The 17,261-nt window shown below is 43.8% G+C and overlaps 1 protein-coding gene across 9 annotated transcripts in view; it reads left to right on the top strand.

The window, feature by feature from the left end:
• ULK1 (unc-51 like autophagy activating kinase 1) overlaps positions 1 to 17,261 on the top strand; it is an 84,062-nt gene that overhangs the window by 47,916 nt on the left and 18,885 nt on the right. For 7 of the 9 annotated variants that reach the window (XM_052798103.1, XM_052798108.1, XM_052798105.1 and 4 more), the window contains 5 exons: positions 5,241 to 5,329; positions 7,427 to 7,592; positions 9,483 to 9,543; positions 9,883 to 9,972; positions 14,033 to 14,158. In XM_052798103.1, the coding sequence (XP_052654063.1) occupies positions 5,241 to 5,329; positions 7,427 to 7,592; positions 9,483 to 9,543; positions 9,883 to 9,972; positions 14,033 to 14,158 (532 nt within the window). The remainder of the gene's footprint in view (positions 1 to 5,240; positions 5,330 to 7,426; positions 7,593 to 9,482; positions 9,544 to 9,882; positions 9,973 to 14,032; positions 14,159 to 17,261) is intronic. The other 2 variants (XM_052798102.1, XM_052798104.1) reach the window with 2 other exon arrangements.

Below are 17,261 nucleotides of genomic sequence, written 5' to 3' on the forward strand. Positions count from 1 at the left end.
TTGCTCAGCAGCTAGCTCCACTGGCTTTGTGTGCAGAACTAAGATGAGTCCAAAAGTTTATTGTTCTACTTCATCTCAACGTGAGGCTTAGCATCATGAGTATAGGAAGTATCAAAGAGGAGAAGAGATAACAGCTGCATCTGAATCATGATGGTCATGCTGAGACTGAATTAGAGTCCTCAGGCCTGCAGTGGAGAGCTGGGGGCAGGAACAGTGTGTCCTTGTGTTTTTGTTCTCCTTGGGAGCTGATAATTGGGCTACCACTGACTTTGGTGGAAGCAGGACTAAGTCATTCACATTTGAGTGTGCAAGTTTCTCTTAGGAGAGTTTGCTGGATGATCTGTACCAGCATCTGTGTTTTGGAGTAGTAGCTGTTACGTGATGGATGCACTGAGACCTCAGCTAAGCTTAGGGATCCACCGTGCAGACTTTGCCTAAAGGACCCTCCAGCTCAGAGGCACCTGCCCTGCTGATGCAGGCAACTCTGCATCCGTTTAGGTCCCAAAGCAATTTTAAGGTGAGACACTTCCTTTCCGTGTGAGAACATTTTGCAGTCTGAGCCGAGCATGGTGGTCTCCATAACCCTACAAGCAAATCTGCCCTCAGGTGGCAAGGGCAGAATGGGAGAGGTGCCACCAGCGTGCAGAGCTGAGCACATCACCCGGGCTTCTGAACCCCGTCAAGGCTGGTCCAGAGCTGGTCACACAATGCTTACAGATAAAGTGAGAGCCATCAGCTGTTCATTCTGTGTGGATATGTGTTAGTACACTGTCTCATGGAATTGTAAAGAAATTTTTTAATGTAACGTAATTTTGGAATTCCAGAAAATTGGGGAAGCCTCAAATATGGATAATTCACTAAGCGGATAATTTCGAAGTTGCTATGGCAGGGGGTCCCCCTTGTTTAAGTAAATTTGCATGTTTTTCAAGACACTTCAGCAAAATCAACATTTCTGTCAAAAAATCTTTAAATATGACGTTTCTGACAAGCTCATCTTCTCCACTGTGGTTTCGAGGGCTGGTTGTTCTCATGTCACTCCTCTTACCTCACTCCTTTATTGAAGCAAGGACGTTAAGTCTGCTGCCATCCAGGGTGTACCACAAAGCTCTGTTTGCCACAGGCTTTAGCCTGGAGAGTGGGTTCAGGACCTTGGGCTTTGTTAACTAAAACATGTCCTTTATTTTTTGTTTGTTTGTTTATATTTTACTTTATATTGTGGGTTTTGTACCTGTGACTAAGCATGTACTGTAGATGTGTAAAAATTTATTAATAAAAAGTCTTTAAAATGCTGCGTCTGGTCAGAATGTTTGTCTGTAGCCAGGTCTGATCAGCATATGGTATGGGGCAGTCTGTTACAGTAATAATGCATGAGAAGGCATAATTAGACACTTGTGCAAGTCTTCTTTCAGTAAACACATTGTAATTGGTACCCATGCAGAATATTTTGGAAGTTTTTTTGCTCCTGCCTTTAATGAATGGTAAGCTGGTGCCTCCTTTACTCTGAGTTAAGAGAGCATTAAACATGAGTGGTTATGGTTCAGAAGTGTACGGGTGGTTCAGTGTCTGGAGTATCTGTCAGGCTTAACTTGACTTTTACCATCTTTATAATCTTATTGTACATAGAATAGGTAAAAACTAGCAAAAAAATCACCACGACTTCTGCATATAAAAGATTTTAATGGTGCAAATTTTTAAACTCTTAAAAAGCAGCTTATTCTTTGGACAAGTCCATTCAGTTTTTGCATGCAAACTATTGCCTTGTCAGAGACTGCAATTAAATAACTTTTTGATGACTGGTTTTAATTGAATCCAGATAATCACAAAAATGCATCTCTCCAGTGTGTGTAAAACACAGATTCCAAATAAAACTTTTATATAAAACTTGAGGCTCGGATATTTTTAGGACAACTGAGCCCCTGGTAGGATGATCTGTCAGAAGTGATTTTTGCAGGTGTAGGATCCACTATCAAGATCCACACAGCTGGAGCACAGGCTTGCCTTTATGGCTTCCAGCTCTCCTGTTCTGAAACCAGTTGGCATTGGTTATGCAACCTACAGCATGACTGTTCTGTTGCTGGAACAAGTTGGAGAGGACAATTATGAAAACAGACTTATTTACATTACAATTACAATCCAGCAATTTCTGGATTTGGGTGGGGGCCTACAATCCATGTTAACATTCCCTGCATTCAGACTTCAGCTGAAAACATGATGAGCCAAGTGCTTGCACCCTTTTTAATTTTAAACTGGGAGTGCCTGGGTGTGTGGAGGCGATGGAAGCAAGCGTCTTGCTTTCAAGCTGTCCTGCGTGGCTGACGCTGAAAAATGCACCAACAGGGATGTGGTGGTCAGAGAGAGTTTGTCAGAGCCAAACCTTGTGGTTCTACATGCATGAAAGTCTGTTTTTAGTGTCAGGACCTTTTGAGTTGGACCTCACAGCATTACAGTGTGAATTTGGGGAGCTTACAGGGTTTCAGATCAGAACAGTGATTAATAGAGGCTGTATCTAAAGGTGTGCTTCATGCAGATAGAGTTTTAACTCGAGTTTCAGGTGATAGTGGCAAAGTCTGCCTGCTTGTCTTCCTTCCTAGATTAATGGAAAGCTGTCCAAAGCAAACAGACAAAAATAGAAAAGTCTCAATTCCAGCCAGGTTTAAATCAATAATAAACACAGAACCAAAATAGAGTGGAGGAGACCTTGAGAGAGAACTGACTCTAACAAAAATGCTAATTCCAGGAAAAATGAATGGCAATGCAAGTCTTGCAGCAGGCATGTGTGGATACAGTTCAGAAATCACTTACCTTTTCTTAGAAGTGCCTTACCATAATAGGAAGGTCTGTCTGTACAAGGGTGAATTGTTCTGTAACAGTTGGCAGGATAAAAATGGGGAGACTTTCTTCCCCCTCTCAGATTTCTGGTATTAAATATATAGGGAAGGTAGTAGGGATTGCTCTGCAGGCTCTGTGGGAAGATCGCAGAGATCAAAAGCAGTGTGGTGTAGGCAGGACAGAGCTCTCCGTTTCACAGGCAAGTTCTCAGACCTCTGTGTGTGTTCCCTGGGTGTGGGGAGTGGGAACCAGCTGTGCTGGAAGAGTACATGGGGTGCGGACGGTGTAGCTCTCCATGCCAAGCCCCTGACTGACCTCCCAGAAAACCCATCGTCAGGGTACCGTGGTCCCTGTTCCTTTACCAGAGCCAGGACAGTGCATTTTAACAGCACAGTCCGTCAAGGGCACTAAATCAAGGGTAGGACAGATGCAGAGGCTAAACAGTAGCCTCTCACAAAGCTTTGGAAAGATTTATTTCATTATGGACCTAACCCTCAAAATGCTGGTAGAGTGAGCTCTGCCAGTATGGCCCAACACAAGAGGGAACGGCATCTGTGTGGGCGTGTGTCACTGCACACAGGGCCCATGCAGCCATCCTGCTACGGCTTCCTATTGCACAAGCCCCAGGACTCTGCCGAATCAATCTCTCTTTGCAGTCTAACTTAACCTCTTTAGAAAAACATTTGGGTTTTGTTAACGTTAGCAAAGTGTGGAGATCACTATGACCCTGGTTAAACTGTTACAGTGGTTGATTACTTATGTTAAAAGATACATTTTAAGTCTACATTTTGGCTTCATTTTTCTGTTGTTGGATCTTGTTACGTCTCTGTCAGACTGAGGAATTCAGCATCTAAGTGATTGCTCTCTTTGTGCTAGGAGACACTGGTCCAGTCATCCTTTAGCCTTCTTTGATAGGCTACATGGAAAGACTTCTTAAAGCCTTTCATTAAAAGGCATATTTTCCCATTCTTTTATCATTAGAACACTGTTTCAACAGTTAATTGCTGAGAGATGTACTTTTATTTCTCTAGCCAGTTGAATAGAGTAAGGACTTTGTAGTATCTAATGTCATTAATGACAGAGGTAGTTTTACTTCAAACAGAAGCATTCTTCTTCTAGGTGTTATTAACCTTCCTTGTATTAAGTATGGAGTCATTAGCACAGATCCTGCAAAGGTAGAAATCTGATACAAGGTACTAATTCTCTGCCAGCACAATGGAATAGAAGCAAAGTGTTCCTCTCCTCACTTAAGCATTGCCTCTGATCTCTCTCTTAAGTCAGTCAAATACCAAAATGGTCACATAGTAAAATCTGAGTTCAGGCTGCCTTGAAGTGGGGATGTTGGGGTTCTTCTGTATCTTCTGCACTGTTCGGTCTTGTGCAGGTGGACTGGGGAATTTGAACCTCTAAATACTTCAAAGTCTTTTGAAGAGCCAGTGTTACCTTTGACTTGTCTCCCTCCTCAGCTGAGCTGAGCTCTTCTAAGTTATTTACTGAACCTCACTTGCCTAATTGGAGTTAAATATTCTTTTCTTCTGTGATGCCTTAATCATCTTTTCTGCCTGAAGGTCAATGCTAACTAGTCCTTTCACTGTGAGCTTTATGCCTCTGTGAGAGTTACAAAAGCCAGTTTAACAATGAAGTGAATAAAATGGTAAGTTCTGATATTGAACAAAAAAACATAAAAGGAAGGGATGCAAGAATAGCCTGTGCTGTGGAACAATTTCTGTACAAAGAGATTAAATAAGCAAAACCTCTTCAACTTGCAGAAGTGACCGAGGGAGAACGTATTGAGGTATAGGAAGCGATGAACTGTTTCCTTGTGGAATGATTAATTCTGCGGGGGTTTTTTTATAGCATGTGGTCTGGGATGCCCAACTGTTTGGGTGCAGCAAGCACAGAGGGCTTAAGTAGGCATGTGTTTAACTTAGCACAGACCTCCCAACATTTGATGTATGTGTGCTAAGCCACAAGGTCTGATAAAGAAGAAACCATAAGGTTATAGTCTAGCTTCTAAGCTCTGCTCCTGACATGAGTAACTCAGTCCGCTTTTCTATTTATCTTTCCCTTCATTTGCAAACGTGCTTTGGAGGCTCTTTAGGGCAGAAACCATCTTGCTACCTGTGTAGGTCAGCTGTTGAGTGGACATCTGACCTTGGTCAGGTGTTCTGAGACCTTCCACCCCAAGAGCTGTAACTGAAATAGTGCGCAGAGGAGTGTATGCATGTGAATCATACAACTGAACAGAATGCTAATTTTTCTTCTGTTCTGCTTTAATTGGCCACATCTGATACATGAGATACATGACGGTATATGAGATAAACCTGATGGGAAAAGATCAAAAAGACCTTTTATTATTGATTGATCTTAGTTTGACAACTTCTTTTGGTTTTGTCTTTTGCTGGTTTTAGCTGCTTCCGTGCCAATGCCTTCTTATCCCAGTTCAGGCTCCGGTAGTTCCTCCAGCAGCTCTTCTACTTCCCACCTGGCATCGCCTCCTGTAAGTACAGCCCAGAGGATGCTCTGCTTGTCAATGGTCTCCCTGCTTCCTGCTTTGAAACAAAGCCTCTGTTTTTGCTGTCTCTGGTGCAAGTCACTGAACGCTTTAGTTCTGCCTGGGTTTGGTTTAGTGTCTTCTCCACTCTGTTCGGAGTTTGGATCCTGAAGGTTGTCTTTCTCTCCACAAGAAATATTTCAATTTGCCATGGCCTATTATATGAAAATCTTTTATGAAAGAAGTTGGTATTAAAGACACTAGCTTGTCTTGGCAGAGACGGGAAGCTCCTTGGAACCAAAAAACAGTCACTAATTCAGGGTATGGCGCTGCTTACTCGGCTGCAAAGTAACTTCTCTGTTTTTCAAGCAAAGTCTCTGCAGCTTGACAGCATATCCACCCTTCTTTGTAAGGTGACCCTCCCACTTTCTGACCAGCATTCCCAGGCACCACAGAGGGACGTTCAGCAAAGCTGTTTGCTCAGACCAGACCTGCCACAGTCCAGTGGTACTGTGAGAGATGATCTGAACTGGTGGTTTTTCTCTCTGGTTACCTGAAATGATGAAAACTTTTCTGGAGGGCAGAATATTAACTGACCGGTGAAGTGACATTCCTCCAGCTCACTGAACTGAAAGCTTGTTTTTGGAGGCTCTTGGTGAAAGCTGCCTTTTGACTTTGAACTCAGGAATGCTGGTGGTGTGATGGGTAGGGAAGGAAGAACAACTGAATTTTTTCTTCCCTGGTATTACTGCTTTTTTTGCTTTGTTCTTTGAGTTTCCCTGGACCAAGGTTTCTGAACCTGGTGTGAGAAAGGGTGAGAGGCACTATCAGAAGTTGATGTAGGTGCTCGTGATGCGGGCTGGCAGAGGGGAGAGGTCTGCTCTCCTCTGAATGTTGTGTAACTGTATCCCTGACAGCTTCTTCCCCCCTGCGGCCCTAAGTAGGCTGAGGCCCTCCTGATCATAAGACTCCAGGAATGGGTAGATGGTGTGAAAAGCAGACTCTCTCCCCTGAGCTTTCCTAGTTTGGGAAGCTTGGGGATGGTACAGACTTGCTGCCAGACCAGGAGCGAGTACCATGTTAGAAGTGTACTGCACTGGTCCCACTTTGCATTTTGAAGCTTTACTGATGGAGGTGTACTGGCCCAGCATGTGAAAAATGCCATGTCTGCAGGGCAGAGCTAGCAAGTTGGGTGGAAGAGAGACAACTCTGACAGCTGGAAAATTCCTTCTGCTTGTATGTACTGCGTGTATGGTGAGAAAGAGTCCCCACTGGTACAGCAGGAGAATGTTTGGAGGGTGAGCAAGGCCTTAATAGGGCCCAAGTGAAAGCTGATTCAAGTCTTTCTCAGCCTAAAAATGCATTAGGATAAAGATTGTGATCTACTCCGTGGGCAGTTCAGCTGTCTTAAAGCTTTCTTAAAGCATCCAGCCTCTTCCATCTGTCTGCAAAACATGAGGATTGTGGGGCTATTCATCATTTGGCTAAAGGAAGCAGAAAAATGGGACTTCTTAGGGTCTGTCCTGCCTCCGATGGCTGTGAGGTGTTCATCTACTGAATGCTTAGCCTCCTTCAGGCCTTTCTTTAACTACTTATTAGCACTACAGCAAAACAGAGTTGTCCTGAAAGTTCAGGGACACTTATGTACATTTTCCTGAGTGTTGCTTACTGCAAAAGCCTGAGTGGAGACTAGATGTTTAATGTTTAACAATGAAACAAAAAACCATAACCCAAAAGAACAACCAAAACTATCTCTAAAGGCTCTTCTCTGTTTCACAGCCATACTAAATTGAGTTGGTGGAAAATGCGTGGTTGATCTAGAAAGCCTCAGCAGAGGGATGCAATACCTCAAGTGAATTTTTCTTATCTGGGGAGCATCGGACACGCTGGTAGTATGTTTTGTGTAATAAAAGATGCACTGTTCTGACATGGACATAAAAGGCTCCTCCTTTTCAGTAAACTAAACAGCTGCTTCTGGCAAACTATCAGCCCTGGTTTATCAGCAAAATGTTGTTTGTCGCCTTGTACAGCTCAGTTTAAAGGGTTGAGCAGAATGCTGAAGTAGCTGTGCTGAAGCCAGTGTTTGTTTTCTTCTTGAATTAGCAGTCCCTTGGAGAGATGCAGCAGCAGCTGCAGGAGAAGGCGATGGCATCTCCTACCCAGGATTCCCCCGGCTTTCTGCATGGATCTAAGGACTCTGCTGGAAGCAGCAGTAAGAATTCATCCTGTGACACAGATGACTTCGTTATGGTTCCAGCACAGTTCTCAAGTAAGGTGGTTTCTGGAAAGGCAGATATTCTAAGTAGAGGGGGCTGTGGATGTTAAGGATAGTTACTAGAAAGTTGAAAGAGTGATTAAACCTGTCTGTTTTGACTGAATAACAGGAATGTTTTTATTCTCAAGCTGGAAGAGACATCTGTCTCACTGGCTAGTTTCATAGGATATTTTGTAATTACCTTCAAAGATAGGATTTGAGAGTAAAGATTACTAGGGACCTCAATAAGAGATTGAACCTGGAAATCCAACTGGAAAAGAAGATAAGTAGGCTCACAGGAATACGTCTTTCTCTCACAGAAGCTGTTCCCGTGTCATCCTGTCTTCAGTTTCACTCAGCATCACAGTCCAAGACAGGATTTCAGCTAGCAAGCTGGATTTTACACTTGAAAAAAATCCCTGAGAAAAACTGAAAGATGTTGGATTTTTCTTCAAACATTTTAAATTTCATTTTAGCACCTCTACGTGTTTACACTTTGATAGGAATTGCTTGAAAATATATGTGTACATAGAGGCCAGGGGCCCAGTTCAGCCACATGCCTAAGTATGTCCATGCACAAGTCCTTACTTAACCAGCAGAAGGATGTTGCTCAACCTTGACCATGTATATGATGCTTTGGTGAGTTGGGACTTGGTGATAAGTGCTGTCATTCCTCCTTTCACAGTTGCACTACTTGTATTAAAACAGCAATTTGGAGGGGTAGAACTGGAATCTGTGAAAGGTCTCTGCTGTGCAATCCTTACGATAAGGAAGAGCTCAGCATTGCTTGTATTTTTCCTGGGAACAGCAGTGGGGCCACTATACACTTGTCTTGTGCTAGGCATGTTTCCAGTGTTCAGGCATTACGGCAAAGGCACAAACTCCCCTATGTTGTGTATCGAGCTGCCAGCTCATTTGGCTGCCCTGGATTTTTGCCACTTAGGACACAGATGTTTCAAAGCCCTACGTGCAACATATACCACTGTCTTTACACAGCAGCTAATTGCTTGCACCAAGTGGGCATATACCTGTTGCCCCAAATGACTCTGTCAGGTTTTGGTTCCCCTTCCAAAAGGAGTGCCTTTCAGCCTAAAATTTCCAAAACTTCAGGGTATAAGGATGTCGTGGTTTAACCCCAGCCGGCAACTAAGCACCACTCAGCTGCTCACTCACCTCCCTCACAGTGGGATGGGGGAGAGAATCAGAAGGGTAAAAGTGAGAAAACTCGTGGGCTGAGATAAAGACAGCTTAATAGGTAATGCAAAAACCACCCACGCAAGCAAAGCAAAACAAGGAATTCATTCACCACTTCCCATGGGCAAGCAGGTGTTCAGGCATCTCCAGGAAAGCAGGGCTCCATCACATGTAGCGGTTACTTGGGAAGACAAACGCCATAACTCCGAATGTCCCCCCCCCTTCCCTCTTCTTCCCCCAGCTTTATATACTGAGCGTGATGCCATATGGGATGGAATGAATATCCCTTGGGTCAGTTGGGGTCAGCTGTCCCAGCTGCGTCCCCTCCCAACTTCTTGTGCCCCCCCAGCCTCCTCGCTGGTGGGGTGGGGTGAGGAGCAGAAGAGGCCTTGGCTCTGTGTAAGCACTGCTCAACAAAAACATCAACACTGTTATCAACACTGTTTTCAGCACAAATCCAAAACATAGCCCCATAGTAGCTACTATGAAGAAAATTAACTCTATCCCAGCCAAAACCAGCACAAAGGATTAGCAGCATCCACATCAGCTTCAGCCCGCATGTATTTTGCAGAACACTGACTTCAGAAGCAACTCAGCAGGTCTTGGAGGAGCAGGAAATTCTACCCCAAAATCTCAGTTGCTCTGAATATATAAAGATTTTTAAGAAAATTATCTCAAATTAATCTGTTTCCGCACTTCCTTGTTCCTCAGGTGATTTAACTGCTGAGGCTGCAGGAGGGAAACCAATCCAAGACAGCCTGATGTACAGCGGGTAAGACCACCAAGGCAACTGAAATTGCTTAGCCGCTGGAGTGTACTCTGCATTAGAGACTTTTGGGTTCTGGTGGATGGGAGGAAAAATGTTGATGAGAACTTTTGTTTCAGAGATAACTGTCACCTGCCTGATTCTGACCATTTTCAGTTTGATCAGCAAGTGGCACCTGAATACCAGAGTGTATGTCGGGCAGCATGACAGTCCCCAGGGCTCCTACGACTAGACTCAGCTGGGCAGAGGGTGCTGGCAGACACAGCTCTGTTGCTGTGCTTTGTAGGGAAGGAGCAGGGTTGGTTCCCAGGCTCTAACCACAGGGTTCTTTCTATGATTCTTCAGGAGTTCTCTGGTGACTTCAGCAGGCTTGGAAAGCCAGGGAAGGACACCATCTCCTTCACCCCCGTACAGCAGTTCTCCTAGCCCATCTAGGTAAGAAAGACTGTTCAGTGGTGACTATGAAACGTTGATTAATTGAACACCCATTGGCTTCCACAAGGGCATTTTACAGATGTTGGTGTGCTGGGCAAGATCCGCATATCTCCTTTAATTAAAGGGTAACAAGAAACACCCAGGAGAAACTCCCCAGCCATGGGCACTGATCAGTCCCAACTATAGAGCTTGTCTCTCCTGGCCCTCAGGAGGGGCCAGAAGAGAATGCAGTAGAGCTGGAATTAACTCTGTTCCCTGGAGGGCCAGGGATTATTCTCAAGCAGAAAGTAAATGTACTCCACTGGCATGTAGGTGCTACTCATCCCCTCTGTGCTCAGCCTGCAGAGGCGGTGAGTATTCCAGCTAAAGACTCTTGCTTCTAAATTCATGCAGTGAATTAGAGTACAACACTTCAGCCAAGGCTGAAACTACTATGGGCTTGAATTACTGGGCAAGGGGTAGGAGGGCAAATGTGGAGGAGTGTTGCTCATCTCTACTTGCTGTTGAAGGACAGATCTGGGCCTACTTAGTTGTTTGCAGTTGCCTGAAGCGCCGAACAGCTCGTTGCACTATGTCTGTGTAAAGTAATGCTGCTACATGGGTCTTGTTTAGTAACAGAGGGTGCAGTAGGAGTAACAAGTGCAAACAGGCATGGTCATAGGTTTAGTTCCAACTAAACCAGTTGCTACAAACTTAGCTTTGGTGTTCAGAAATGTCGTGAGTGACAGCTGCCCGCACATAACAGCACCAGCTGCCCAGTACTGCCAGTGCCTTCAGACACACTTATGTTCAGGAGACGTTAATGGTCTGTGGAAGGTGATCCCACTGACTCTAGAGCTTGAAGCTTTATGGTATGTGTTTAGCTTACAGGGAGCTTGGCGGTCTTGCTTCCCATCTCATTCTTGCCTACTGGGGAAGCAGGACAGCTTTTATCTTCTGTTTTGTCAATATGGCACCTGTTGGGGGAGAACAGTTGAAGGGGATTTCACACTGGAAGATGGATGACTCTCAAATCTTTCTTAAGAAGAAAACCTAGTCCCAGGCTATGTGTTGAACACACTTGTCACATAAACAGAGCCTAGAAAATGACAAAACATAGCCTCAAAGCATACAAATTTAAAGGAGAAGAATATAGCTCAAAGCCTTGCTGACGTGATCAGATTAATTGGCAAGCATGTACTGCAGTGTGGAGTTTAATTGCATGAGGCTTCTTATGCCATTGCCTGCTAAGCTTTTTAACAGCTTATTCCTTAACTGATTCCTTTGCATTCTGGGGATCAGTCTTTATTAAAGGATTTGGCCTTGTTTCTGGACAGCAGTGAGTGGAAATTCATGGAAGTTGACTACAAATGCTGCCTACTTTTCACTGTTCACTGCTGTCTTCACTAAACTGGCCTCACTGTATTCTGCTGGATCACAAGGGGGCAAGTCGATGTCAGCGGCTATGATTTAAACATGTTTCTGCTCTTGCTGTCTTTCCTGCTCATTCCCAGCAGCTTCTGTGGAGTAGATGCCAAACCCTCTAGTGCTACTTCTCACTTTTCTATCTGCTTTGAACAAACACTGAAAAGTTACTTCCTACCCTGTCCAGGATGGGGAATAAGACATAAGTAATGAAAGATTGGAGCAGTCACTCTGAATCCAGAGTGTAAAGCGTTATCTTTGATCTGTCCCCTGAAAGTGCTTTGAACTGGTGCCACCCAGGTATGCCCTTACTATTCACGTGGGTTTCGGTGCCCTTCACTGTAGATGTCATGAGGCCCACTGGTTCAGCACCTGGCTTCACTGGTGCAGAGGGCTCCTGATTTTCTCTCTGTCTTTGCTCACTCGGAAGCAGCAGTTCTCCCTTTCATGTGTGGCTCTAGGCTAGCAAGCAGTGCTGGATGCAGTCCAACTAGGACAGAAAGCAAAGGCTATTTTAGAGTGGCCAGCGTGGGTTTTCCTCAGGATGTCATGGTGTACTTTAAAGCAGCTCTCCTTGTTTTTAACTAAGAGTATAAGGACTAGGCAGACTTAAAAGATGCTGTCAGTTGGGGTTTTTATTTTTTCCCTTGAAGATGCTTAATAAGTCTAACAAAAAGTACTTCCTTGGATGTATCCCACAGCAATGGATTTAATACCATTTTCAAAGAGCTTTTAATTAATGCCAAGTAACTAAACTCCATGTCCCAACTTTATCTCTTGATCTTTGCAAATTTGTGGTCAATCGTAGTCTTTAAGGCTTGAAGCCAGTTAGCATGTTTAGTATATGCCACCTCATTTGGATGCTTTCTTTTGCAACATGCACCTTGTGGAGAAACCTGGCTCCTATAAGGACTTACTATAACTCTTGGAGAGAGGGGGGATTATTTTACCAGATAACTTCTTTTCCCCCCAAAGGATTTTGGCCAGATTGAAGAGATAGTGTTTGAAACGTATGTTGAAAGTCAGGATATGTATAAAGTTTGATGTTAACCCTCAGATTTCTTGGTTAAAGCTCTGTTTGCTTTGTCTGACTCCGTGTCTTACACTGATGGAAGGCAGAGACACCAAAGCCTCACCTTTTCACTGTGCAATCAGAAACCTTGAATGTCTTTATTTTATTGTACGTCAATGAAGAATCAAGGCTTCCATGCTGCCTTTTAGAGACAGACATCAGATTAAAAGTGTGTTCTCTTGGTGGAAAAAATAAGGAGGAATATATAGAACTTAAAAAATTAGTAGACATCTTGAGAGAGGAATGAAGAAATTGGAATCATGTTGTGATCTTTCAGCCTTTAAGGAAGATCTTTTTCAGTTATTTGGCTCTGTTGTGATGGAAGAGCGTCTTCATGTACACAGTGTGGAGATCTGCAGACACATTCCTGGAGTTCAGCTTTGTTCAACACTGTGACCATAAACTACAGAGTACTGCTGACCTTCCCCAAAAAAGAAATTCTGTAATGGGATGCTTTGCCAAATAAGACACAAATTCTTCTCTCTTCCCCTGTGCAAAATGTACGTTCTTGCTGAATTAAATATCTCCTTTCATCTGATGTAAAACACTTCCACTCCAAGTGTTAGACCCAAAGAAGTGATACTTTCTGCTTCTCAGGGGCAGATCCAGGCGTGCGTCCTTGACTGACAACAAGGAAGACTGCAGAAGCCTTCATTACCAATAAGATCTTTCTGTAGTTGTGCAACGTCCCTGCAATTGGTGTTGGCAGTTGTAAATAGCATTGCCATGGCAATTAATCCTAGAATTCTGGAGCCTTTGGGAAAAGACTTTAGGCGGCTACTTAGTTAAATGTCGTGTTTGCATGGTTTTTGTATAACGTGGTTTGTGTGGTGTGGTGTACAGGCTAAGTGTAACGGGAAACTGTCACCCGGGGGAACAGATATCAGACGTGAGCTGATTAACCTGCTTGGATGGAACTAGAAAGAAGTCTGAAGTTTGCAGAATGGGCCTGTCCCATTTTGTCTGTGTGACATTCTAGCTGACCTCAATGGGTATATAGATACCAGCTTCTGTCTCCCAAATTTATTCTCTCCCGAATTGCCTTCTCCACCCTGTAGTTAACTTGTAAATACTCTGATATAGACCACAAGTTTGTATTCTCTTCCTGGCGTGCTGAGACTTTCACGGAGATGCCATTGCTGCAGCAATGCCTCTGCAGGAATTGCAAGTAGCTCTTGGCAGCAAAATCTTTGCTGGTATCCTTTGTGAGCCACGAATGTTTAGCCCCTGTTCAATGATGTGCTCTTTGGCTGTGGATCTGAGCTGTTGGAAACTAGGCCAGTTGTGGCCTTAAATAGTAAGGATCCAATTTTCCTGGAGGGAGTGGTGCGCTTGGGTGTATGTTTTAACTTCAGTCTGTGGGTGGGAATCGTGCTGGAAGAAAGGTGCCTGTTTTCAGGAGATGTGTGATGCCACTTCCCTTTGATATGACTTTGAACTACCTCCCAGTATAAACCCACAACCCGAGAGCAGCCAAGGGGACGCTCCCTGTGAATGGTTGCTTTATGAAGATAAAAACTCCAATTACCTAATTGACGACCCACCCCTTACAAGAGGCTTTCTTTGTGTGTCTCCTTTCAACAGCCGGCCAGGTCAATTTTCTAGCAGCAAGTACGGACACTCTGTGCCCATTCCGGTCCCAACGCAAATTCATAACTACCGGCGGATTGAGCAGAACCTGCAGTCTCCCAATCAATACGCATCTCCGCGGTAAGTGCTGGGGCTGGGAGGATGGGGCAATGTCAGTGCAGGGGTTCCTGTATTACAGCTCGAGGGCTGTAAAACAAACTGTTTCACAGTTTGTTCTCTGTACCTCTAAAAATTTCCCTCTGTGATGGGCTCTCCTCCTTGCTGTAGGGAGCCAGCGTGGTGGTATGTGTTATGTAGTAACATAGTTTTGGGGTATTTTTGTAGTGATGTTGAGGTTTACTTTGTTACCAAGTTCTGTAAATTTTATCTGTGTGCAGGTATGCGAGACAGCTCATGTCAACTTTCAGTGCAGGCTGAGCCCCTTTGAGTCTGATGGCTTTTCCCATGCCAGCTATGGTTTGGGTGTCCAAGCAGAGAACCATCCATCTGTCGGATGCCTTTATAAAGGGAAAAAGTTGAGATAAACAACTAAAATGGATGGGGCTGCAAAACTTACCTGACTTTACCTTAATTAGTTCCTGTGGCTAGTCATACCATAGATGATGTGTCTTACGCGAGTTGCATATTAATGTGGTTATGCAGCCGGGAGTGATTAAATCATGAGCAATTTATGCCTGTGAGGCAGAGCATGTTTTCTGAAGGCCATCAGGAAGACCCAGATGCCAGCCTTCAGCCGTACAGCTGACCTGAGTTCAGTGGTAATGCTTTGTACATCCAAGACACATAGGGCTTCTGTCTCTTCTCATGTATAATTTCTGGTTCTTACAGATTTGAAATCTGGGTTGACAGCAGCAGCCCAGGTTGTAGACTGGTTGGAAGGAGACTCATACAGGATTTTAAAGAGTTTGTACAGCAGGGGCATTCAAATAGAAGTGTCTATGAGGTGTTGTGTCTTTTTTTGGATGAGTTGCTTTGCCATCTGGATTAGTTTAAGTTTAGATTTCAGAAGTAGGGTAATACCTATGTCAGCCTAAGTTTGGGCTTCAGCCAGCCTAATTCAGGATAAAGCTTATTCACAGTGGACCCATAAGCAGAGACACAATATGTTGATAGTAATCAAGGATCAGCAGAGAGATTGTTTTGTGCCAGTGTTACTTTAATACTATTTTACATTCACTTCTTCAAGTGTGTGGCAGGTTTTGTGGTAGACTCCTTTCTGTTTCCTACATGCCTTTTATTTTTTACAGCAAAACTTGTGGGCCATGTTAGTGTTGGAACTCACAAAAGAGTCCTGGTTATCCGTGTGACGTATAAAGTGAGAGCTCTGGAGAAGGTGCAGAAGATGCACGTAGGCATGCTGTGCCTACCCCAAGCCTGGTGACAGGCTGCTGAGTTCAGGTTCACAGCCTGCAGCTACCAGTCAGGGATCAAACTGTCATGTTTTGCTGTTTCAGTCACCACTGTGTAATGATGAGATTAGCATTGTCCCTGCAGAGGAACTCGAGGAATGGACACAATTAGGATGATTCACACTCTGCTTTTAGCATCTTCTCAAAATCTCTGGCGTTCAATGGTTTTTTTTCTGCCCCAGGAAGCCATATTTATCTCTCACCATCACTTCCTCTAATCAGCAAATTCAGTAGACACCCTTCAGGAATGGAAGGAGAAATCTTCATCAGGCATTTAGTGTGTGATTCCACTTTTCCATCAGGTGTATCAAGTAGGTCATTACAGCCAAGTGCCTCATCATGTTTGCCAAGTCATTTGACTGCAGACCTTGACGTACACTCTTGTCTCTGAAAAATTGACCACTGTCATCTGACTGGCTGGTGTATGCCTATGTAATGTAGTTTGTTTGTGGATAGATATGTTGCTTGTTGAGGTGGTAATTATGTGTGCGTACTTTTGGCCACATCACCTGTCCTGCTCGTCTGCTTGCTTGCTTATCCCATGTCTTGTAGGGTGGCACTTGACATTCCATATCTTTCAGCAGCGGCAGTCAGCTGGTGTTTTTTTCTGCAAGTTCCTGATAGATAATATTCAGCCTTCTGGATGGCTTATATTCTGGAGAGTTAAAAACATGGATGAGCAATACTTTCTGCCACTAAACGTCTAGGTATCTTTTCAGCTTGCCAGGTGTGCCGTTTCCTTGTTGTGTATTCATTTTGCTTCAGGGTCAGGCACTTGATGAGCCTGAGGCCTCTGAATCTGGAGCAACCTGAAGAGAAGTGATTTTTAGGTTAAAATTCTAAAGGATTTCCTTTTTTCCAAGCATGCATATATAGCATGGATTCATTTAGCTGAGAAATGTAGTAACACATTAAAAAGGGGGGATGGAAGGGTGGCGGATCAAATTCTTATACCTCAACTACTGAAATAGATTGATTTATTTATTTATTTTTAATTATTTTTATTTATTTATTTATTTTCTGAAACATGGCATAAAGTAAAACATACATCTAGCAGTGTTGTTGAGTAGAGGTCTGACACTTCATCAGGATGACTTTGCCATTCCTGGGTAATGTAGCTAGCCCTGCTTGCACTGCTGAAACCCATACGCTTTTGCTCCTTCTGTTCAGGTATGTATGGACAGCTTAATGCAGCGTCACTGGGAGAGGAGGCAGGATACGTTGGTGATAGCATCTTTCAGTGCCTTGAGCACAGAGGGGTTTTTTCAGCATATTCATTGATTTCTGTCAAGAAAACCACCTACTGGCTGAGACTAATGTTCTTTCAACAAAGGAAAAAATGTTCAAATTGGGAGTAGAATGAAGGATTTGATGAAAAGACTGTTTTCTCATATAGAGGAGTGTAATAGGAATCTTGGTGAAGGAGCCTGCAGAAGCAGAATGGCATTTCAGTAAATAGTATTTAGGTTGTGTGTTCTTAACGAGTGGTGAAAACATTAAAATACTGAGAAATAGTTAATTCATTTACAATAATCCTATCTCTCTCCAGAGTGGTGGTGTGGCTGTACTCACTTTCCTGCTAGTCTAGTTTCCTCTTTTGTTTCATTTTAGCAGCTGGGTAATTCTTGAGGTTCCTGCATGTGTGGGCTGTACAAATTACTTTTAACTCCCTAAGGTGAGGCTTCACAAGGAGTTAACAGAGTTCGGAGCCCAGGCAATTCTGACTGTCCAGCCCAAAGAGAAATTCCTCTGGGTAGTACTGAACTGTTTCAGATCTGACAGCCACACACTGCTCTGTTTTGCTCTGTAGCTTC

This window comes from Harpia harpyja, chromosome 9 (genome assembly GCF_026419915.1).
Source record: "Harpia harpyja isolate bHarHar1 chromosome 9, bHarHar1 primary haplotype, whole genome shotgun sequence".
Classification (NCBI taxonomy): Eukaryota; Metazoa; Chordata; class Aves; order Accipitriformes; family Accipitridae; genus Harpia; species Harpia harpyja.